The sequence below is a fragment of the Micromys minutus genome, assembly GCF_963924665.1.
Source record: "Micromys minutus genome assembly, chromosome: 17".
Classification (NCBI taxonomy): domain Eukaryota; kingdom Metazoa; phylum Chordata; class Mammalia; order Rodentia; family Muridae; genus Micromys; species Micromys minutus.
The window spans coordinates 20285272-20310533 of record NC_137952.1 but is presented as its reverse complement, the minus strand read 5'-3'; the positions used below and the strand labels follow the sequence as shown (position 1 = coordinate 20310533).

The 25262-nt window shown below is 38.0% G+C and overlaps 3 protein-coding genes across 3 annotated transcripts in view; all 3 read right to left on the bottom strand.

Annotated features, from left to right (window-relative positions):
- Window positions 1-3766: 3766 nt before the first annotated feature.
- On the bottom strand, window positions 3767-4723 carry LOC308431925 (olfactory receptor 4F3/4F16/4F29-like; the record flags this gene model as incomplete). Its single annotated transcript, XM_080931524.1, has 1 exon — window positions 3767-4723. One exon carries the CDS (start codon window positions 4721-4723, stop codon window positions 3767-3769), a length of 957 nt encoding a protein of 318 aa, XP_080787650.1.
- A 2783-nt stretch (window positions 4724-7506) lies between these two features.
- Window positions 7507-8508, bottom strand: LOC308431555 (m7GpppX diphosphatase-like; the record flags this gene model as incomplete). Its single annotated transcript, XM_080931077.1, is given in 2 exon segments — window positions 7507-7818; window positions 7822-8508. Coding segments are annotated over 2 exon segments (999 nt in total).
- A 15483-nt stretch (window positions 8509-23991) lies between these two features.
- The window catches only part of LOC308431924 (olfactory receptor 4F3/4F16/4F29-like), a gene marked incomplete at both ends in the record, with an annotated part of 138684 nt that continues 137413 nt past the window's right edge, over window positions 23992-25262 (bottom strand). Inside the window, one exon of the mRNA XM_080931523.1 lies at window positions 23992-24728. Coding sequence (XP_080787649.1) covers window positions 23992-24728 — 737 coding nt within the window. The remainder of the gene's footprint in view (window positions 24729-25262) is intronic.

Genomic DNA, 25262 nt, shown 5'->3' with positions numbered 1-25262 from the left:
TCTTTCTGAGATGGGATTTCAGCTTAGAATCTTGATTTTTAGGTGTGTTAGGGTGTCCAGGGCTTTCTATGGTGGAAGTGCTGGGTTTTAATGCTGCCTAGTGGAATTGGTTTCTGTTGTTTAGGTTCTTGAGCTTGACTCTTAGCATCTGGTTATCTCTGGTGTTTGGCCTTTCTGTCTCTGACTGAAGCCCTCCCATGAGCCTATGAGCCTGTGAGTCTGTGAGCCAAGTTATGAAAGGTGCCATAGGGTTGGGAGCTAGAGCACATGATTTACCCCCAGGCATAGTTTGAAGGAATATGTGTTATCAGCAGGACAGGAGATCTTGTGTCCTCTGTGTCCTGGGAAGTAGGGAGAGTACCAGTTAGGCCAGGTATTGGGGTGGGGTTGGGTTGCTCTCACCTGTGATCCTTGCTGTGATGGACCTCCTGGGAATCAAGTGGTCTCTGGGTGTGGTTGGATGGGTGAGGGGTGCTTGAGCACATGATTCACTCCAGGGTACAATTGTAGACTGGAAGAAAATTGTGTTTCTGCTATGATGAGAGGTCAGGTCCTGTGTCCTCTGGGCTGGGGGTTGAGATGGGATTGGGTAGTGTCCCTGTTAAGCCAGGTACTAGGGCTGGTGAGGGTGTATCACCTTGAGTCTGGTTGTGATGGGCGTGTGGAGGGAGGGGGCAAGAGTATCTGTCTCCAGTCTGTGCAGTTGCAGAGCAGAAGGAAGATGTATCTTTGGCATAGTGGGAGGTCCTGAATCCTCCAAAAACTGATTTTTAAAACTACTCACTGTTGCCACAAATACCAGGCTTTTTGGCAAAGAACTCACATGTTTCACTAACATGGAATTTCAATATATTTATGTCAATCCAAACATCACTGTCTCATCAGTCCTACAGAAGAAATGTAGAGGAGGGGAAGAATTGGAATTCTATTATATAGGATTTACAGAAAATCTTTGATAGATTTACCAAGAGACTCAATTGTGAGACCCAATCAGGATATTAAGGACAAGAGAGTAACTAAGAAAAGGCATTGAAAAGTGAGATGAAAAGATACAATGCAATGTTAGAATGAACTGACAAGGTTGGCAGATGCAGGTCACTGACAGTGCTTGTCTAATGCAAACAAGGCTCAATTCTTAATGCAGAGTGCTGGGACTTATTATGCTGTCTAAATGAATGCTTAGCTTCTTAGAAATCCTGGGATTAATTCTCAACATGCTGTGTGTTCAGTGTAATGTGATATGTGTCCATTGTACTGTGCTGTGTGTTTGTGAGTCTGCATGTGTGTCTGTGTGTGCATTTGTATGTATGTGTGTGTGTGTTTGTATGTATGTTTGTATGTGTCAATGTAGGGTTGTATGTGTGTGAATCTGTGTGTACAAGTGTGTTTTTGTGTGTGTATATATGTCTATGCATGTGAATGTATGTGTGCATGCATGCCTCTGTCTGTGCTTGTGTGTCGGTTTGTAAAACAAAAAGCCTAATCCAAGAAAAACCAAATCAGACCAAAACAAGGAAAAAAAATCCTAGAAAATGGGGAACAGAATCTAGATATTTTTTGGCACTAAGGTTGATAGCTGTGCCCATCTGAGCATGCTAGCAGCTAACCATCAGACTGAGCCTGGGGGACTCCAGTCAGGGTGCTGGGGTGGGGAATGAAGAGGTGAAGGGGGTTTCGGCCTCATGGGAAGAACAACATTGTCGACCAAACAAATCCTCCACAGCTTCCTTGAACTAGAACACTAACCACTGAGCACAAATTGAGAAGCCCATGTCTCCAGTTGCATATGTAGAAGAGAATACCAGTGTCTGGCATAAATGTGAGAAGAGACCTTTGGTCCAGTGAGGGCATATTTTTTCCATGTAGGGGAATGCCAAGGCACTATGGTGGAAAGGGTGATTGGGAGCTAGTGCACCTTTGTGAATACAAGTAGAGGGAGAGGGGGGAGGGGAGCAGGGTGGGCAAAGGGGATGACATTTGAATGTAAATACAGAGAGTATCTAATAAAAATATTGATAGCTATGCCAACTTGGAGACAAACAGAAGAGTCAGGGCATTATGGGAAAGTAACAATCTCATTATTATGCTATACATGCAACTTTTCTTTCAATATTATTGTTTGGAGTTCAAGACAGAAACCCTCACTGGAGACTTTGGAGAATATTTTAGAGGGATTTTGAAGTAGTTGGCTCTAAAAAGGAGTGCCAGTTCATCTATTTCCAAGTTCACAGTGCTCTGATACTGTAGGTGAGGTTCAGTAGAGTGTTTGTGCAAGACATCAATGAAAGAAAGATACTTCTGGAAGCTCTCAGCATTGTCCTTCTACTGCTTTTCTCATAGTTTCTTGCAAGGAATGCTGTAGGTAATTTGGGAACCCATGTCTGGCAGGTCTATTTCATATCAGTTGTATTACCCAAACATGGGAAATAGTGTGCTCAGGTGACACCTGGTTTGAATCACCTGGTAACACAAATAGTGAGATTATTTTCCCAAAGTTTGTATTAAGTGTAAAGATTACATTTAAAGTAAATCATATATCAAGAGCACAATGTATTTCTCATCTTATTTCAATATTTCTATTTATCAATAGCTTGTAATTATTTTCTATTCTAAGTTTTGTACCTTTTACATAGTTATAGGAAAGGTCTATTTTGTAGTTTATTGATAATATAGTATTTTCACTTTTACAAACAAAATATTGAAAGTATTTATATTGACCTAGAAGTCACATATATTTCTTTGTCAAAACAATGACTAGACAAAGAGAGGATGCCATATTTTTATATACATATGTGCAATAGTAATGTACACCATCTAGTCTCAAAAACATGTACTGTCTAAAATTATTGGATTTTTCTGTTTTTCTCTTTAGTTGAACACAAAGCTTACCTTTCAGTTATAGCTACATATAAAACTATTAGAAATAGTCAAATCTGCTTGTCAGTGAACTAATTCAGATGATGAAAATCTTGAGTTCTTCTATTTATTTATCCAGCTAAAAGTCTTTACTGAATCTATTTCTGCTGCTGTACAGATACTGAGAAATTCACAACATTTGAGTCCAGGTTACTGTGCAGTTTAGAAAGAACTGCCTCTGTCTCTGAGGACCAATATCAAGGAGAAGTTTCCAACATTTGAGATGATAACAAAGTGTGTTCGGTGTGTGAGGTTTCAGAAGTTGCCATCTCTTCTATAAAAGACAGGACATCTTACTTAAACCATATTTTTGGACGAATCTACTGCTTTTTAATACTTTCAGAATTCAAAAGTTCTCTGGCAAAAATTAATCAGATCTGCAGAGAATACTTGATGAGATACTTCACGATAATTATTTAAAACACTATGTTGAAGAGACTTTTGAAATTGTTTTTTAGAACTAAATAACAATATTTAATTAAAAATATATTTAATTAAACTACAGTTATATCACTAATTTCTTCTCATACCCCTTTCATGTCTGACAACTCTTCCCTATCAAAATTAAGACCTCATTTTCTCTTACTATTTTCACATAGACATATAAATTTTACAAACACACATACAGACAACTATATAAATGTATGTATATACATTGCATTGTGTGTATCTATATGTATATATCTATACACACATATCTATACATATATATGTATCTATATATACCATATGGCATATAAATACCATCTAATGAGTTCATTCAGTTTTGCTTGCATGTGTATATTTTTACCCAAGTGCATCCAGTACAGGATAAAAAAAGTTTTATCCTCAAGAATGTTCTAGTTTAATTTTAATCTTTTAAACTACCAATGAAAGAAGTTTTGAAACTTAAAGCCCTAAAAAAGATTCTTCTCATTGCAACCTTCATCTCATTATTTCTAAATGTATAGATGACAGGATTCATAACAGGAGTAATAATGACATCAAAAATCGCTAAAAATTTATCTATGGGTAAAGTAGGGAAAGGCCACACATAGACAACAATGCAAGGACCAAAGAAGAAAATCACCACAGTGATGTGAGCCGAGAGAGTAGAGAGGGCCTTGGAGGAACCACCTGAGGAGTGTTTACGAACAGTGACCAGGATGAAGATGTAAGACCCAATCAGGATGAAGAAAGTGGCCATGGAGATGAAGCCACTGTTGGCAGTGACCAGGAACTCCAGTCTGTATGTGTCTGTACACGCGAGCTTGATGAACCGAGGGAAATCACAGTAAAAGCTGTCCATCTTATTAGCTCCACAGAAGGGTAAATGTACAACAAAAGCCAATTGTGCCACAGAATGGACAAGGCCAATGGTCCAAGCAAGAGCCAGAAGAACAGTGCACATTCTGAGACTCATGATGGTCAGGTAGTGGAGGGGCTTACAGATGGCGATGTACCTGTCATAGGCCATGACTATGAGCAACACCATCTCTGTTCCCCCAACAGTGTGAATGAAGAACATCTGAGTGATGCACCCGTTCAAGGAGATGACTTTGTGCTTTCTGAAGAGGTCATAAATCATCTTTGGAGTAGCGATGCTGGACACACCTGTATCAATGAAGGAGAGGTTTGCCAGCAGGAAGTACATGGGGGAGTGCAGGTGATGGTCTGAGATGATTGTGAGCACAATGATCAGGTTTCCCAGCATGCTTGCCACATAAAATACTGTGAAGAACAGAGAAAGGAGAATCTGAATTCTCCATGAAGTGGTGAGGCCTAGCAACAAAAATTCTGATACCACGGAGTGATTTCCTCCATCCATCAACTTGTGCAAGCCTGACAACGAGGTGGAGTTGATTATGACCTGAGGAGCACAAAAGGGAAGGTTAATTTTTATACAAAAGGCTTGTTTTTGGTTGTAATGCAGTGTCTCAAATACAAAATGCTATTGTTTTACAATGAGATTATACAGAATCACAGAGAGATGATGTACAGAAATTTTCTATGCTTAAATATTTAGGGTCACCTGCTCATTTAAATCTATCATTTACTATGTTACTAGTTAACTATCAGTTACTTTGATAGAGAATATTCAAGAAGGAAAAAAGAGAAGCAAATAACTTGAGCATCCAAGGTGAGTCAAACAGGCCGTATATAGTCATTTTTCACCAACTTACACATCAGAAATTACATAGATGTGTGCTAACAAACTCTGTGCTTTCAACCCTTGTGCCTTGCTTCCTTACTTTGTTCTGGAATTTATTTATTTATTTTAAAATTACTGACACACCTTGTTTTTCTAGTTTTGCAATATTATTTTCACTGAAAGAGATAATTTAAAAAGATTAAATCTTTGCTTGATTAACCTAGTGCTTTTTCATTAACCACATTTGTTCTTTGATAATTTTATACATGTATAGAATTTATACTGACCACTCTTATTCCCATCTCTTACTATCTTCTATCTACCCCGTTCATATATCCCAACAAATTCCCTTATTTTCATATACATCTGTTTTGTTTTGTGGCTCATTTAGTTTAATCAGTTCCACGTGTTTAGATACAGGTCTTTTTTGGAAGTCAGTGTGCTCAGCAGTTACACTTCAGGTAACTGATTGTCTAACCCCCAAAAAATTATAAATAGAAAGGAAGATAAATATACTACTCTCCTTTGAGCCTGAGCAATGATTTATACTGAAGAGTAAAAGTGTCAGTTTTCTTTGCCAAAAACATACAACTAAATCTATCAATCTCTTAAAGAATTATGAGAAAACGAGAAACCTCAATCATGTTAGAGCTGTAGTTTCAAAAAGGAAAACCAGAAGTTCCTTTGACTGATGCTTAGAAGTAAGCAGCAGAAATGAAGACTACATAAAGCAAAGAAGCTAAAAGTTGAAGTTAGAAAATAATGCTATGAAAAACTAAAAGGGTAAAAATAAGAAAGCAATATGGAATATAAAATTTGAAAATATTATGCACTTTTCTCACGTAATGCTTTTTTTGTGATAAGCAGTATACCTTTAGTTTATAGCCAGCTTGGAGCCTCCTATAAACATCTTCTTCAAAAGTATGAGCAAAAGTCACACATACTCATTTGATTCTCTTCTCTCTGATTCTACAACACACAAAGGAAACATGTCAGGAACAAATTGTAGCTTAATATGAGGCCAAATAATTTATGACCAATAGTTTTAAACACATCTTCTGTCCATAGGCAGTTTGGACTAATATCTATTGTGAACCATGTGTTCACACATATGTTTTAATTACATGGCAATGCTTTAAGAGGAGAATTTTTCCAGGTTTAGGGGAGGATAACTTTAATTCTGACTGAGAACATCACCCTTTCCAAAACAAAGAGCCTTATGTTGTTTTTCTCCAGTACAAAGCTTCTAATTAGTGTGGTCCACTGAGTCTACACTATCACCCAGGGGATAAAAAGGACAAAAGACAAGAACAAAAGCAGCTCATAAGTATATGTTCAGAATAATTTTGCCTCAGTATGAATTGTTAATGATGAAAAAGTCAACACCTCAGAAATTTGAGAAGAAAAGATGCTAGACAAAAGAGCCAACTACTTCTTGTAGAATTAAGTCATGAAAACTTAATGAAGAAACTAGGGTATACCAAGCTGTCATTTACTCTGTAAATCTATGTCTTCATGTTCCATACAGTTGCAAACCCCAGACCTTAGACTGTAGATATTTCTTGTCAGATAGTCAAATAGTTGAGTGCTAATATTAAGTTTCACCCATCATAACTTTTGCTCTGTATACTGTTTCTGATAATTCTGATATAAAATATTTAGATGGAAGCCTACTATTTCAAAACATCACTTTATTTAGAGTTTATTTTTTCTGTATCAGGGGAACCAAGCCTATGGAATGGTATTATCTACATTCAAGGGGAGTCTTTCTATCTCACTCACTCTAGCTAGATCACCCTTCACACTCAGGCCCAGGGTTGTTTCCTAAAGGATTCTATATCCTGGGGTTTGACAATCAATGTTAAACATCATCTTTTATAGTAAAATCAAAAGAAAATGTTTGTTAATTTTACATACAGACATATCTGTGGATAACAAGATCTGTAGAAACAATTGTGTATATTTATATGTAAAATAAAATCATTAAATATGATTTAAGTATGAAAAGTAAATAGAAGATATGTTTCTGGCTAATAATATATATTGTTTTCCACAGTTTTATACAATGTTTCCAAATCACACAGATTCAAAGTAATGTAAGTTTCGAGGTCATGTCTCTATTAATAATGCAAATAAATAATATAATAAAGAAAAATACTAAGTAGTATTGTTATGCCTCAATATTTTCAGACAACTCTGTGACCATGGTTAAGAAGACTTTCCCTTCACATTTTTTTTTTTTTTTTTTTTTTTTTTTACTGATATGAAAGTTCTTTATTCTCATGGGAGGAATAAACCAGTACAAAAAAAAAATCTCACATTTGACCTTTGCTGAAAGGCCAAGAAACTACAAAATACATTTTAGGAAAATCCCTTAGAGATAAAAACCCAGCCCACACTACCCCAAGCCCAGCCCACAAGTTCCCCTCTCCTCGGGCACTCTCAACAACTCAGGGTTGCTAGGCCTTCTGCAGGAGCTGAAGCAGGGGGTCATCGGTCCTGAGGGCAAAAGTAAGAGTGCGCTGTTGATAATGCTTGGGGTCACACTCCAGGTTCTCGATCACCTCAGCCAGCAGGTGTGCCCGATCTACACCTGAGCCAGGGGTCTCGAAACCCAGAGCAGTGAAATGTACATGCAGGTGGTAGTAAGACGGCAGGTAGTGTAGATACACACGCAGACGGTCTCCTGTTATCTGGTAGCGCTTCAGGATGGCTTCTTGTCCTTCCCGGAGAATGTTCCTCAGTAGTGGCAGGTGCTCCGGAGTGAGGTCTCAAAGTGATCTGATACCCCGGCGATGGCAGATGGCAATCAAGTACAGGTCATCAAGCTGTTGCTGATTCCACTTGAGGTCTGGGATGAGGACAAAGCCATCAGAAGGATCTGGGTTCTCAAAAACAATCCGGTCGGCTTCAGCCTTCTTGTCAAGAATGTTATATACCCACTGGATGCTGAGACTCTGGGACTCCAGGTAGGGTAAGGTGATGCTCCTGTAGTCATCTCCCGTCTCTCGGATCAGGCGGAGGTCCTGACGCATGTACTTTTGCAGGTGCTTCTCTGTGGCAGGGTACACCACGGTTGTTTTTATATCGCTCAGGTGCCTTGGAGGAAACAGGTTATAGGTGCTATAGATGTCATTGGAGAACTGCAACTTGAGCTCAGGGCTCCCCGTTAGGAGCTGTGCCACATGGTCTGCCTGAAATGGTGTCTTCTCCAGGATGACCACAGCATCTTCTCCATCAGTATCCCCAGAGTCCTCATTCACGTTCCCATGCAGGAAAATAATTTTGTCCCGCGCAGACTCCCTCAGCACTTTTTGTACTCTAAAGCCGGAGAACGGTAAGCGAACAGGGGCAGAGGTACCATTGCCAACCCCTGCTTCCTTCTCCTCTGTGCTGGGGGTTGCTGCCTCCTCTGCCTCCGGTTCGCGCTTTTTCTTGAGTTGAGGCGCTGTATTCGCCATGCTGCCTGGGAAGAACCGTACCCGCCTGCCTTCCCTTCACATTTTATAATGTTCCTTCACAGGGTTTTCTCAAGTTCTATAAATTCCATCATTCTTTAGCTATTAATGCCTCAAGTTAATTGCTGTGGAAATGTACAATTGACAATCTTTAGCATCGCTGCCACATTCTCCTACAACCTAATGTGTGAGGAAATGTAAGCAGTGGTGCCCGATGTAGAACATATAATCAACACTTAACAAATAAATTGTTTCTACCAGTGTCTTTGGAGCAAATACAGTGACTGCCGTTACTGAGACAAACTATGACCAATTCCTATGAGATGTGGAGGAATGGAAACTCATAGAGTGTTGGTGAGAATGAAGAGTATTTTAGATGCTAACTAACTATATGGAGATTGCCCCCAAAAATATTGGAATGTAAATAAGATGCTTACATGATCTTATTGATTTCTCTATCATTTATTTTTTTCCCAATGGAAAAGCAAGAGGTAGTTTAATTGTTCTAACATCGTGGTATCGTTTCACTTCAAGGGGGAGATGACCCTGAGCAGATTCTAACAGGTGATTAGATATCTTGCAAACAATTGGAGCAGAATTGGGCAAAACTTAAGCAATGGTAACTAGGCAGTTACTACACACATTTGGTGGAGCGAAACAACTTTCAAACTGACTCATGGTACAGTACAGCACTTTCCCAAAGGTGGGTCAGTTGAAAGTTACAGGTCGCTTTTTCTGACAGTTTGACTTCTAGCTGTTCCAGAAACAAAACTAGCTTTTATTCTTCCTGGAAGGGAGGGGTCTTTGTGCTCTGAAGTTTATGGTGGAATTTCCCCACTGGCCTTAGACTAACCATAGCTCAGGGTCTTTCATTCCCCCTTTTCTTTTAGCATAGCTTCAGTCTTGAAGCTTATAGTCCTTTAACTCATACACTTGCTTCCCTGCTTCCAGATGTACATATTGTTACCTTAAAATTCTCTTATTTTTTCCAATCTATTGAATGGGCTTTTATTTGTTTTTTGATACTCTGTATTTACATTTGAGATGTTATCCCTCCTCCCACCCACTCTGCTCCCCCTCCATTTGCCTTCATAAAGGTGCACTCCCTCCCAATCACCCTCTCCACCACATTGCCTTGGTATTCCCCTACATTGGGAAACACTCCCTCCATGGACCAAAAGCCTCTTCTCACATTGATGCCAGACACTGCTATCTTCAGCCACATATGCAACTGGATCAATAGGTCTCTCAGTGTGTTCACAAAGGGTGTTTTAGTCCATGGAGTTTTGGAGGGTTTGTTTGGTTGATAATGTTGTTCTTCCCATGAGGTTGCAACCCTTTTCAGCTCCTTAGGTTCTTTCCTTAGCACCCTCACTGGGGTCCCTGAGTTCAGTCTGATGGTTAGCTGTAAGCATACTCAGCTGAATCTATATGACTCTAACATTGTCCCTGAGGAGGCATCTCTATCTGGTTTCTGCCAGTGAGTACTTCTTGGCATCAGCTATAATGCTTGAATTTGGTGGCTGCATATGTGGTGGATCCCCAGGTGAGGCAGCTTCTCAGTGATCTTTTCTTCAATCTCCATTTCTCTATTTGACCTTATATTTCCTCCTGGGAGTGTTTTGTCTTCCCCTCTTAGAAGGACTGAGGAATCTCCATTTTAACCTTCTTTCTTTACGAGCTTCATAATGTCTGTGAATTGTTTCTTGGGTATTCAGAGCTTTCTAGGGCTAGTATCCACTTATCAGTAAGTGCATGCCATGTGTGTTCTTTTGTGACTGGGTTACCTCACTCAGGATGATAGTCTCTAGTTCCACCCATTTGCCAACATATTTCATGGGAAACCCTGTGCCACAAAATATGTTGTTGGAAATGGAAGAAAAATGCACAACACAATCTCAGAAAGACAAATAAACATATGAGTGTAACTACTCGATCCCAAATTTTGTAACTGGCACCATAGAGAAATCAGATCTTGCTGCATTGCTGTTAATAAGTTTAATGAACCCCTCTAGTGCTTTCTCAGAAATACCAGCTTTGACTGTGAATGGGCTTCTAACCAGTGTAGATGGGTGTCAGGTGGGTTTGAAAAAAATATAGTGAAATATCTTTGGCAAGCATGTATCAGTATTCTTTCAGAGACATTCTCATCATAATCCTTTTGTCTGGTTCAGTGTCCTGTTCCTCAAATAGGCAGATAAGATGTGCAGCATAGGATTGTTAGTCAATCATTGTAAAGGTAGGACCACTGGTATTTCAGCAGTGCTCTGCCTCCCCATAAATTTGGAAACTCTTTCCCCATTTTGTTCTGTGTTTAGACAATTGGCACAGTCTGGGATTATTTTTGATGACATATATAGGTACCTTCCCCAGGAACATCTACCATTTCACCTCTTATTACATTATTGGCTGTCTCTTGGATTGCAGGAATATTAATCTAGCATTCCTCCACTGTTGTAAAAGATACTTTCCCCATAAATTTATGGACATGTCAGCCACTGAAGACTTTAACTTTTCTATTTGACTTTCTGGTCCCACACTTTTAACTATCACACACTTTGCTTTATCTGAAATAACTTCCCAAGTCATTAAAACTGGGTATAAACCTTTTAAAGTGGTAATTCTGAATTGCAAGTTATTTTTGTGACATGATAGTTACAGCACCTCCTGTGTCCACAAAACCTTCTCTTTCCATTCCATGTATTTGCAGTTTTAATTTGGTGTCTGATCAGTAACAACTGTTTGTCAGAGCACACATTTTCCAGTACTCCCAAACTCTCCTGTTTTCACTGGAACAGCTTTGCCTTCGATGGAGGAAAACAGAAGCGGCTAAGTAATTTTGTCACCTGTTTCCAGATGTTAAGAAATTGTCTTGAATATCTCTTTTGGATCTGTACTCCTGAACCCAATGGAAGCCTTTCCATAAACTAAAAGGAGCCTAGGCTTTTTTTCTGTTCGTTTTGTTTGCTTGAGATTTATAAAAAAGTATTGCTCATAGAAATGGCTTGATCACTTTTCTGGAACAAGTATTTTATTTCTTGCAGTTAATGCACTGGGCATTTGGAGATCTGAGGCTTTTAGGTTGGTCACAATCTCTTTGCAAATGACTGTATTTCTTGTAATTAAATCACTGGACATTTTGATATCAGAGACCTCTAGTTATAGCTTGACCAATTATATTTGCATGGTACAAATTAGAAATAACAAGGCTTGTATCCCTTATCCATTAATCTATAGACATTTCCCAGACCTTTATTTACTTATTTTTTAAATGATCAACTTTATTTTTAAAAAGATAAATGTATAGATTTTAAGCATTTTTGCATAAAAGTATACGAATACATTTTTGTCAGTACTTGGTTTTTTTTTTTTTAAAAGGTTGATAGTATGATTTAGATCTTACTACTTACAATGAGCATAAAGTACATGTAAAACAAGATGTAACCTGGAATTAGTCAACGTATTCTTGGTGTATAAAGATTAAGCATAATGGTTTTTAATTTTCTTTTTTTTTCTTGAACTTCATATAGTCTGTAAGGTGTTTCTGGGGTGTTCAGACCTTACTGGGGTTAGTATCCAATTATCAGTGACTGCATAATATGTCTGTTCTTTTGTGACTGGGTTATCTCACTCAGGAAGATATTCTCTATATGCATCCATTTTCTTAAGAATTTGGTTGAGTCATTGTTTCTGATAGCTGAGTAGTACTCCATTGTGTAAATGTACCACATTTTTTTTTTTAATCCATTCATCTACTGAAGGACATCTGGGTTCTTCTTTTTTTTTTTTTAACAACTTTATTTTACAAAACAAAGATAAATGTACAGATTTTAAGCATTTTTTGGCATAAAATTACACAATACATTTTTGTCAGTACTTTTTTTCAGATTTTAAAATAATTTTTACATAAAACTGTATGAATATATTTTTAGTCAGTACTTGATTTTTTTAAAGGTTTAATAGTATGCATTGAAAACTTAATAGTTACAATGAGCATAAAGTACATGTAAAACAAAATGTAACATGGAAATAGTCAAAGTTTTCTTGTTGTATAGACTTTTTTTTTTTTTTTTTGTTTTGTTTTCTTTACTTCTTGGACTTCATACAGTCTGTGAGTTGTTTCTGGGGCAGTGTGAGCCTCTGGGGTTAGCATCCCATTATCAGTGACTGCATATTATGTCTGTTCTTTTGTGACTGGGTTATCTCACTCAGGAAGATATTCTCTAGATGCATCCATTTTCTTAAGAATTTCGATAAGTCATTGTTTCTGATAGCTGAGTAGTACTCCATTGTGTAAATGTACCACATTTTTTTTAAAAAATCCATTCATCTACTGAAGGACATCTGGGTTCTTTCCAGCTTCTGGCAATTATAAATAGAGCTGCTATGAACATTGTGGTGCATATATCTTTGTTGTGTACTAAGGTGTCTATAGGGTATATGCCCAGAAGTAGAATAGCTGGGTCTTCAGGTAGTATTATGTCCAATTTTCTGAGGTATCGCCAGACTGATTTCCAGAGTGGTTGTATTAGTTTGCACCCCACCAACAGTGGAGAAGTGTTCCTCTTTCTCCGCAACCTCGCCAGCATCTGTTGTCATCTGAGTTTTGGATCTTGGCCAATCTGACTGGTGTGAGGTGGAATCTCAGGGTTGTTTTATTTTGCATTTCCCTGATGGCTAAGGATGTCGAGCACTTCCTTAGATATTTCTCAGCCATTCGTTATTCCTCAACTGAGAATGTTTTGTTTAGCTCTGTACCCCATTTTTTAATAGGGTTATTTGATTCTCTGGTGTCTAGCTTTTTGAGTTCTTTGTATACCTTAGATATTAGGCCTCTATTTGATGTGGAGTTGGTACAAATCTTTTCCCATTCTGTTGGTTGCCGTTTTGTTTTCTTGACAATGTCCTTAGCCTTACAGAAACATTGCAATCTCATTAAGTCCCATTTGTTAATCTTTGACCTTAGAGCTTGAGCCATTGGTGTTTTGTTCCGAAAATTTTCTCCTGTGCCTATGTGTTCTAAGGTTTTCCCTACTTTCTCATCTAATAGTTTCAGTGTGTCTGGTTTAATGTGGAGATCTTTGATCCACTTACACTTGAGCTTTGTACAAGGAGATAAGAAAGGGTCTATTTTCATTCTTTTGCATGCTGAGTGCCAGTTGGACCAGCACCATTTGTTGAATAGGCTGTCTTTTTTCCATTGAATGTTTATGGCTCCTTTGTCAAAAATCAGGTGACCATATACGTGAGGGCTCATTTCTGGATCTTCTATTCTATTCCATTGATCCACATGCCTATTTCTGTACCAGTACCATGCAGTTTTCAGCACAATTGTTTTGTAATATAGCTTGAGGTAAGGGATAGTGATTCCCGCAGATGTTTTCTTGTTGTTGAGGATGGATTTCGATATTCTAGGTCTTTTGTTATTCCATAGGAAATTGCACATTGATCTTTCCAATTCCATGAAGAACTGGGTTGAAATTTTGATGGGATTTGCGTTGAATCTGTAGATTGCTTTTAGTAGGATGGCCATTTTTAAAATGTAGATCTTTCCAATCCATGAGCATGGGAGATCTTTCTATTTTCTGAGATCCTCCTCAATTTCCTTCTTTAGAGGTTTGAAGTTCTTGTCATACATGTCCTTCACTTGCTTAGTTAGAGTCACACCAAGGTATTTCATAGTTTTTGTGGCGATTGTGAAGGGTACCTTTTCCCTAATTTCTTTCTCCACATGTTTGTCCTTTGAGTATAGGAAGGCTACTGATTTGTTTGAGTTAATTTTGTATCCAGCCACTTTGCTGAACTTGTTTATCAGCTGTAGGAATTCTCTGGTGGAATTTTTGGGGTCACTTAAGTACACTATCATGTCATCGGCAAAGAGTGATGTTTTTATCTCTTCCTTTCCGATTTGTATCCCCTTGATCTCCTTTTGCTGTCTAATTGCTTCAGCCAGGACTTCCAGTACTATGTTGAATAGGTAGTGGGAGAGTGGGCAGCCTTGTCGAGTTCCTGATTTTAGTGGGATTGCTTCAAGTTTCCCACCGTTAAGTTTGATGTTGGCTGTTGGTTTGCTGAGTATTGCTTTTGTTATGTTTAAGTATGGACCTTGGATTCTTGTTCTTTCCAGGACTTTTAACATGAAGGGGTTTTGAATTTTGTCAAATGCTTTCTCAGCATCTAGTGAGATGACCATGTAATTTTGTTCTTTGAGTTTGTTTATATGGTGGATTACGTTGATGGATTTCCTTATATTAAATCATCCCTGCATCCCAGGGATGAAGCCTACTTGGCCATGATGAATGATCATTTTGATGTGCTCTTGGATTCCGTTTGCAAGGATTTTGTTGAGTATTTTTGCATCAATGTTCATAACTGAGATTGGTCTGAAGTTCTCTTTCCTTGTAGGGTCTTTGTGTGGTTTAGGTACGAGGATTATTGTAGCCTCAAAAAATGAGTTAGGTAGTATTCCATCTGATTCTATCTTTTGGAATAATTTGGAAAGTATTGGTGTTATATCCGCAATAAATGTCTGATAAAATTCTGCACTGAACCCGTCTGGACCTGGGCTTTTTTTGGTTGGGAGGCTTTTGATGACTTCTTCTATTTCTTTAGGCAATATAGGGTTATTTAGATGGTTTACTTGGTCCTGGTTTAACTTTAGGATCTTGTATCTGTCTAGGAATTCATCCATTTCCTCCAGATTTTCCAATTTGTGGAGTATAAGTGTTAATAGTAGGATCTGATGATTTCTTGAATATCCTCAGTTTCAGTTGTTATGTCCCCACTATCCTTTCTGATGTTGTTAATTTGTATACTTTCTCTTTGCCCTCTAGTTAGTCTGGCTAGGGGTTTATCAATCTTGTTGATTTTCTCAAAGAACCAACTCTTGGTTTTGTTGATTTTTTTCAATGGTTCTTTTTGTTTCTATTTGGTCTATTTCTGCCCTAATTTTGATTATTTCTTGCCGTCTACTCTTCTTGGGTCTATCTTTCCCTTTTGTTCTAGGGCTTTTAGCTGTGCTGTCAGGTTGCTGATGTAAGCTCTCTTTAGTTTCTTTTTGGAAGCACTAGGGCTTTGAGTTTTCCTCTCAGTACTGCTTTCATTGCATCCCATAGGTTTGGGTATGTTGTGTTTTCATTTTCATTGAATTCTAGAAAATCCTTCATTTCTTTCTTTATTTCTTCTTTGATGCTGCTATCGTTTTACAGTGCATTGTTTACTTTCCATGTGTATGTGGGCTTTTTGTTGTCTTTGTTGTTGTTAAAGGCCAGCCGTTGACCATGGTGATCTGAGAGGATGCATGGGAGTATTTCCATCTTCTTATATCGATTGAGGCTTGTTCTGTGTCCAATTTTGTGGTCAATTTTCGAGAAGGTGCCATGGGTTATGAGAAGAAGATGTATTCTTTTACTTTAGGATGATATGTTCTGTAGATATCTATTTATTCTAGTTGGTTCAAAGTCTCTGCTAGTTTTGCAGTATCCTTGTTCAGTTTCTGTTTCCATGATCTGTCTATTGGTGAGAGTTAGGTATTAAAGTGTCCCACTATTATTGTGTGGGGTGAAATGTATTTTTTGAGCTTTAGTAGGGTTTCTTTTATTAATGTGGGTGCTTTTTTATTTGGAGCATATATGTTAAGGATTGAGAGTTCCTCCTGACAGATTTCCCTGGTAATGAGTAAAAAGTGTCCTTCCTTATCTTTTTTGATAATTTTTGGTTGGAAATTTACTTTATTCAATATTAGAATAGCCACTCCAGCTTGCTTCTTGGAGCTGTTTGCTTGGAAGTTTTTTTCCCACACTTTTAATCTGAGACAGTGTCTGTCTCTGTCTCTGAGATGAGTTTCCTGTATGCAGCAAAAGGCTAGATTTTGTTTATGTATCCAGTCTGATAGTCTATGTCTCTTTATTGGGGAGTTGAGTCCATTTATGTTAATAAATATCAAGGAATAGTTGTTTCTGTTTTCTGTCATCATTGCTTTTTTGGGTTGAGTTGTGTCTGTGGTTTTTTCTTCTTTTAGCTTTCTTGTTTAGAAGTTTTCTTGTTTTTACTAGGCTGTATTTTCCCTCATTGTATTGGGATTTCTACCTATAATTTGTTGTAGTGCTGGGTTTGTGGTCAGATATTGTGTAAATTTTGATTTGTCTTGAAATATCTTCATCTCTCCATCGATTGTGATTGATAGTTTTGCTGGGTATAGCAGCTTGGGCTGGCACTTGTGCTCTCTTAAGGAGTGCATGATGTCCGTCCAGGCTCTTCTAGCTTTCATAGTCTCTGTTGAGAAATCGGGTGTGAGTCTGATTGGCCTGCTTTTATATGTTACCTGACCTTTTCCCCTTTCTGCTTTTAGTATTCTTTCTTTACTTTGGGCACTTGATGTTTTTACTATTATGTGTCGGGAGGTATTTCTTTTCTGGTCCAACCTATTTGGAGTTCTGAAGGCTTCTTTTATGCTCATGGTCATCTCATTCTTGAGGGTAGGGAAGTTTTCTTCTACGATTTTGTTGAAGATATTTACTGTGCCTCTTAGTTGATACTCTTCTCCCTCTTCTATTCCTATTATCCTTAGGTTCGGTCTTCTCCTTTTGTCCTGGATTTCCTGGACATTTTGGGTCAGGAGCTTTTTGTTTTTTGCATCTTCTCTGGCTGTTTTGTCTATGTTTACAATGTTGTCTTCTGCCCCCAAGATTCTCTCTTCCATCTCTTGTAATCTATTGGAAATGCTTGCTTCTGTGACTCCTGATTTCTTTTTTAGGTGTTCTACCTCTAGGTTTATCTCTTTTAGTGTGTTTTTTTATTGTGTCAATTTCAGTTTTAAATTCCCTCTTCCATTCCTTCATCTCTTTGGTTCTGTTTTCCTTTAATTCTTTGAGTGTTTTTCTTGTTTCCTCTCTAAATGCTTCTGAATCTTTTTGCTTTTTTCCCAGTTCTTTTTTAAGTATCTCTATTAGCATCTTGAGGTATGATTTCAGGTCTGTGTCTTCTTTTTCTGGAGTGTTTGGCATTCCAATGTTTGCTGTTATGGGAGAGCTGGGTTCTGGTGTTGCCAGGTTGTCTTGAATTCCTTGGGATATAATCTTTCACTTTCCTCTTGCCATTTTGTTGTCAGTGATATGTTCTCGCCTTTCCCTTGTATCTGTTCTGTGTCCCTGGACCTCCACTGGTCCAGGTGGCAGATGGTCCAAGCCCCTTTCCATGCCTCAGAGTCGCTGGGTGGGAACAGAAGTTCCAAATTTCTTTTCCTGGTCCCTTGATCAGGCACGGCATGATGGGGGGTGTGCTTTCTGTGTGTACTCCGCAGAGATCTCTTTGCTCCCTGGCTGCCTAGAACTCCTACTCACCAGTTTTCCAACCTTTAGGAGCTGCCAGTCCTGGTGGCAGATTGGCCGGGCTCTGTTCTCTATATTTGCATTTTCAAACACCAAATGTATATCAACACCTGTCTTCTGTCATGGTCTGATATAGTTTTGGTCACAGCTGAGACTTATCTTCGTAAAAATAAAATCACTTAAGGTTTCTCCAGAGCCCTATATAATCTTTATAAATGAGGTGAACTTTTTTCTTGCCTCCTCAACTTTGTTTCAAGCTCTTAAAGCCACTAAGCACCTCTGTTCTGTAGGAATGTTATCCATTTCAATCTGGTGTTGAATAGCAGAGTATCTCCATCACTTAGCAACTGGCTATTATCTATATTCATTCCTCTTGCTTTATTGCACCATTCAGTTCAGAGCTTCTTCCCTCCACCATGCTCACACATGCTCACAATTGTGGCTTCTGACCGGCTCAAGTACAGCTGTCACCAATCCTCTATTTTCACCCACATTTTTTCCCAACTGCTCAGACATTTTCCAACTTTTTTTGAGCAAAATATATGAAGAAAAACAAATAAACAACAACAGTACTAGCAGCAGCAGCAGCATCAACAATAATAACAGAAAATTCACTCTGGGAGAAAGTGGACAATATCCCATTGGAAAGAACCATGGTAAATTTTTGCTGGCCACTTGTAAAATAACTCATTCCTTCATTCCCTATCATTTACTCTATGGCATTTGAAATCAAATTTTCTATTTTTTTAAAAAATGAGCTCTGTGTTTAAGCACAACTTGTAGGTGGTGTTAGCTTTGCGGGTACTTGATTTTATTGTTTTCATAACAATATTGTCTAGAATTGGATCACTTGGCCCTTTCTCTTATAACCTCCCAGTTCAAAATGTTTGCATCTCATAATAGCCAGCATTCTCTTAGATTTGCAGTTGGGCTAAACACACTCAAGTCTCACTACAATGTTCTTTGTAGTATTAGCCTTTTTGTGGAAAATAGGCTTAGCCTGCCCATCATAGACATTCTGTTTCATGTCATAATGAAGTTTTCCTGGGGGTGCCTCAGCAGAGGGCACCAGCTAGAAGAGGCTTGCAACCCCATAGGAAGAACAACAGTATCAACCAATCAGAACCCCCAGAACTCCCAGGGACTAAATCATCAACAAAAGAGTACTCACAGAGAGACCCATGGCTCCATCTGTAGCAGAGGATAACCTTTTCAGGCATCAACTGGAGGAGAAGCCCTTGGTTCTGTGAAGGCTCAATGCCCCAGTGTAGGAAAATACCAGGAAGGGGAGGTAGGAGGGAGTGGGTGGGTAGGTGAGTGGGAGGAAGCACCCTCAAAGTGTCAGGAGATGGGATAGGGGGTTTCTGGAGGGGAAACTGAGAAAAGCGATAACATTTGAAATGTAAATTTAAAAATATCCAATAAAAATCAATAGAAAAATAAAATAGATGAAAATTGCTAAATAAGTATCAAATACCAAAGTTAAAACAGGATCAGATAAACCCTCTACAGAATTTTATAACCCCTAAAGAAATAGAAGCAGTCATTAAAAGTCTCCCAACAACAACAACGACAGAAAAAAAAAAAAAAAAAAAAAAAGCACAGGACTAGATGGTTTTAGTTCAGAATTCTATCAGAGCTTCAAAGGAGACCTAATACCAATACTCTTCAAACTATTCCACAACATAGAAATAGAAGGAACACTACCTAATTTGTTCTATGAGGCTACAGTTATACTGATACCAAAATCACACAAAGATGCGACAAAGAAAGATAACTTTAGACCAATTTCTCTTACGAATATCAATACAAAAATATTCAATAAAATTCTACCAAAACGAATCCAAGAGCACTTCAAAATGGACATTCACCATGATCAAGTTGACTTCATCCCTGGGATGCAGGGATGGTTCAATATACAGAAATCCATAAACAAAATTCACTACATAAACAAACAGAAAAGAAAATTCCACATAATCATCTCTTTAGATGCTGAGAAAGCATTTGACAAAATTTAACAACTCTCCATGTTAAACATCTTGGAAAGATCAGGAATTCAAGGCCCATACAAAAACATAGTAAAAGCAATATACGGCAAACCAGTAGTCAACATCAAATGAAATCAAAAGAATCTTGAAGCAATCCCACTAAAATTAGGGACTAGATAAGGCTGCCCACTCTCCCCCTACCTAATCAATATAGTACTGGAAGTCCTAACCAGAGAAATTAGACAACAAAAGGAGATCAAAGGGGTACAAATTGGAAAGGAAGAAGTCAAAATATTATGCTTTCAAGTTGATATGATAGTATACTGATGCAGTAACCTCTCCAACCCAAATAAGCTCATGCAAAGAAAAAACAAAACTCAGTTAATATGACTACAAGCTGTGCACCTAGATTGGGCAGATCTACCACTGCACTACTCTGTCCTCCAGCTATGAGATCCTTTATAACTTGCCAAATCAGTAATTGCAATTTTTAGCCAAAAGCTATATAAAACATTTGTAATAACTTACACGTTACATATATATCTTTGCACAAAATGATGACTAGAAAAAGAGGTGTGCAATATTTTACATATACACATATGAAATAGTAATTTATATCTTCTAGTCTTAAAAATACATATTGTTGAGGTGCTCAGGCCATCTGCCACCAAAAACAGTTGAGATCCAAGTATGCAGGCCTGGTAGGATTGTGCTGCGAGTAGCCGGAGTGCAGAGAGGTCTGGGCTGAACACCCAGAAAGCGCCTCCCCACAATTGGTTCAGGGGAGGCCACACAACCCTCATTCATAAACCACACAAAAACCCTACAAGGAAAGTGAACTGCAGACCAATCCCACTTATGAACATTGATGCAAAAATACTCAACAAAATCCTTGCAAACCTAATCCAAGAACACATCAAAATGATCATTTACCATGACCAAGTAGGCTTCATCCCTGGAATGCAGGGATAGTTTAATATACGGAAATCCATCAACATAATCCAGTATATAAACAAACTAAAAGAAAAAAACCACATGGTCATCTCACTCGATGCTGAGAAAGCATTTGACAAAATTCAACACTCTTTCATGTTAAAACTCTTGGAAAGAACAGGAATCCAAGGCCCATACCTAAACATAATAAAAGCAATATACAGCAAACCATTAGCCAACATCAATCTTAATGGTGAAAAACTTGAAGCAATCCCACTAAAATCAGGGGCTAGACAAGTTTGCTTACTCTATCCCTACCTATTCAACATGGTACTGGAAGTCCTGGCAGGAGCAATTAGACAACAAAAGGAAATCAAAGGGATACAAATTGGAATGGAAGAAGTAAAAATATCACTGTTTGCAGATAACATGTTAGTATACCTACGCGACCCCAAAAATTCAACTAGAGAACATCTACAGCTGAAAAAACAAGTTCAGCTAAGTGGCTGGATACAAAATTAACTCAAACAAATTAGTAGCCTTTCTCTACTCAAAGGACAAACATGTGGAAAAATAAATTAGGGAAAAGATACCCTTCACAATAGTCACAAACAATATGAAATACCTTGGTGTGACTCTAACTAAGCAAGTGAAGGACCTGTATGACAAGAACTTCAAACCTCTAAAGAAGGAAATCGAGGAGGATCTCAGAAAATGGAAAGATCTCCCATGCTCATGGATTGGAAGGATCAACATTTTAAAAATGGCCATCTTACCAAAAGCAATCTACAGATTCGATGCAATCCCCATCAAAACTCCAACCCAATTCTTCATAGAGTTGGAAAGAGCAATGTGCAGTTTCATCTGAAATAACAAAAGACCTAGAATAGCGAAATCCATCCTCAACAACAAGAAAACCTCCGAAGGAATCACCATCCCTGACTTTAAGCTATATTACAAGGCAATTGTGCTAAAAAGTGTATGGTACTGGTACAGAGATAGGCATGTGGATCAATGGAATAGAATAGAAGATCCAGAAATGAGCCCTCACATGTATGGTCATTTGATTTTTGACAAAGGAGCAGTAAACATTCAATGGAAAAAGAACAGCCTATTCAACAAATGGTGTTGGTCCAATTGACACTCAGCATGCAGAAGAATGAAAATAGACCCTTTCCTATCTGCTTGTACAAAGCTCAAGTGTAAGTGGATCAAAGATCTCCACATTAAACCAGGTTCACTGAAATTATTAGAAGAGAAAGTAGGAAAAACCTTAGAACACATAGGCACAGGAGAAAATTTCCTGAACAGAACAGCAATGGCTCAAGCTCTAAGGTCAAATATCGACAAATGGGACTTGATGAGATTGCAAAGTTTTTGTAAGGCTAAGGATACTGTCAACAAAACAGCATGGCAGCCAATAGGTTAGGAAAAGATCTCAGGACACCAGAGAATCAACGACCCTATTAAAAAATGGGGTACAGAGCTAAACAAAATTTCTCAATTGAGGAATATCAAATGCCTGAGAAGCATCTAGGAAGTTCTTGACATCATTAGCCATCAGGGAAATGCAAACCAAAACAACCCTGTGATTCCACCTCACACCAACCAGAATGGCTAAGATCAAGAATCCAGATGACAGCAGATGCTGGCGAGGATGCAGTAAAGAGGAACACTTCTCCACTCTTGGTTGGGTTGTAAACTGGTACAACCACTCTGGAAATTAGTCTGGAAGTTCCTCAGAAAATTCTGCATAGTATTACCTGAAGACCCAGTTATTCCACTTCAGGGCATTTACCCCAGAGATCCTCCAACATACAACAAAGACACATGCACTACACTGTTCATAGCAGCCCTATTTATAATAGCCAGAAGCTGGAAAGAACCCAGATGTCCTTCAGTAGATGAATGGATACAAAAATTGTGGTATATTTACACAATGGAGTTCTACTCAGCTATCAGAAACAATGACTTATGAAATTCTTAAGAAAATGGATGCATCTAGAGAATATCATCCTGAGCGAGATAACCCAGTCACAAAAGAACAGACATAATATGCAGTCACTGATAATGGGATACTAACCCAGAAACCTTGGAACACCCCTGAAACAACTCACAGACTATATGAAGTTCAAGAAAAAACAAAGGTCAAAAAAAAAAAAAAAAAAAGAAATTGAGAAACAATTATGCTTAATCCTTACACACCAAGAAAAATTTGACTGTTTCCATGTTACATCTTTTTTTACATGTAGTTTATGCTCATTGTAACTAGTAAGATTTTAATGCATACTATCAAACCATTAAAAATATCAAGTACTGAGAAAAATGTATTTTCATACTTTTATGCATAAATGTTTAAAATCTGTACATTTATCTTTGTTTTTTTAAAATAAAGTTTTTCAGTTTAAAATGAATACATACTATCTAAAATTATTATATTTTCCTGTTTATCTCTGTAATTGACCACAAAATTTCCTTTTGAATTATAACTACATGCAATATTGTTAGAAGTTGTCAGATCTGTTGTTCAAATGGAAAAGTCTTGAATTCCTGAATGTCTCCAGCTAAAGATCTTTAATTTTTATATTAATTTTGCTTTACTGATACTGAACCATTCACAAGGCTTCAATCAAGGTTACTGTGCAGTTTAGAAAGAGATTTTTCTGTCCTCAGACCAATGTCAACGAAAAGTTTCCAAACTTTGAGAAGATGACAAAGCATGTTCAGTGTATGAAGTTTCAGCAGTACCATCATTTCCTTGAGAAGCATGGCATCTTACAGAAACCGTGTTTTAGCCTAGATTTACCACTCTTCAGTACTTTCAGAATCCTGAAATTCTTTACCAAAAACTCATCGTATTGGCAGAGAATACTTGGGGACGCATGGCCCAGAAGATATTTAAAACATTACATTGAAGAGACTTTTGGCATAGCTTTATAGTAAATTAACAATATTTAATTAAAATATATATTTAATTAAACCACAGTCACATCATTTATTTCTTCCATTTTCTCCTTCATATCTCTCATATCTCACAACTCTTCCATAGCAAATTTAAGGCCTCATTTTTTTTTTACTAATTTTACATATACATATAAATTATATTCACACACACAAGTATACATACCATATATAATGTTGATACAACCTGTTGCATTTACTCAACATTGCTCTCATGTATATATTTTTAAAGACATCTACTCAGTACAGAATAAAATCCTCCAGAATGTTCTATTTCAGTCTGAAGGTCTTAAACTGTCAATGAAATTTAAAGCCCTGACAAAGAGTCTCCTCATTGCAATCTTCATCTCATTATTTCTAAGTGTGTAAATGATGGGATTCATAAAAGGAGTAATAATGGCATCAAAAATCGCTAAAAATTTATCTATGGGTAAAGTAGGGAAAGGCCACACATAGACAATAATGCAAGGACCAAAGAAGAAAATCACCACAGTGATGTGAGCCGAGAGAGTAGAGAGGGCCTTGGAGGAACCACCTGAGGAGTGTTTACGAACAGTGACCAGGATGAAGATGTAAGACCCAATCAGGATGAAGAAAGTGGCCATGGAGATGAAGCCACTGTTGGCAGTGACCAGGAACTCCAGTCTGTATGTGTCTGTACATGCGAGCTTGATGAACCGAGGGAAATCACAGTAAAAGCTGTCCATCTTATTATCTCCACAGAAGGGTAAATGTACAACAAAAGCCAGTTGTGCCACAGAATGGACAAGGCCAATGGTCCAAGCAAGAGCCAGAAGAACAGTGCACATTCTGAGACTCATGATGGTCAGGTAGTGGAGGGGCTTACAGATGGCGATGTACCTGTCATAGGCCATGACTATGAGCAACACCATCTCTGTTCCCCCAACAGTGTGAATGAAGAACATCTGAGTGATGCACCCGTTCAAGGAGATGACTTTGTGCTTTCTGAAGAGGTCATAAATCATCTTTGGAGTAGCGATGCTGGACACACCTGTATCAATGAAGGAGAGGTTTGCCAGCAGGAAGTACATGGGGGAGTGCAGGTGATGGTCTGAGATGATTGTGAGCACAATGATCAGGTTTCCCAGCATGCTTGCCACATAAAATACTGTGAAGAACAGAGAAAGGAGAATCTGAATTCTCCATGAAGTGGTGAGGCCTAGCAACAAAAATTCTGATACCACGGAGTGATTTCCTCCATCCATCAACTTGTGCAAGCCTGACAACGAGGTGGAGTTGATTATGACCTGAGGAGCACAAGAGGGAAGGTTAATTTTTATACAAAAGGCTTGTTTTTGGTTGTAATGCAGTGTCTCAAATACAAAATGCTATTTTTTTTATAATAAGATTATACAGAATCACAGAGAGATGATGTACAGAAATTTTCTATGCTTAAATATTTAGGGTCACCTGATCATTTAAATGTATCATTTTCTATGTTACTAGTTGACTATCATTTACTTTGATAGTGTATAATCAAGAGAGGAAAAAGGAGACAAGCACTTGAACATCTAAGGTGAGTCAA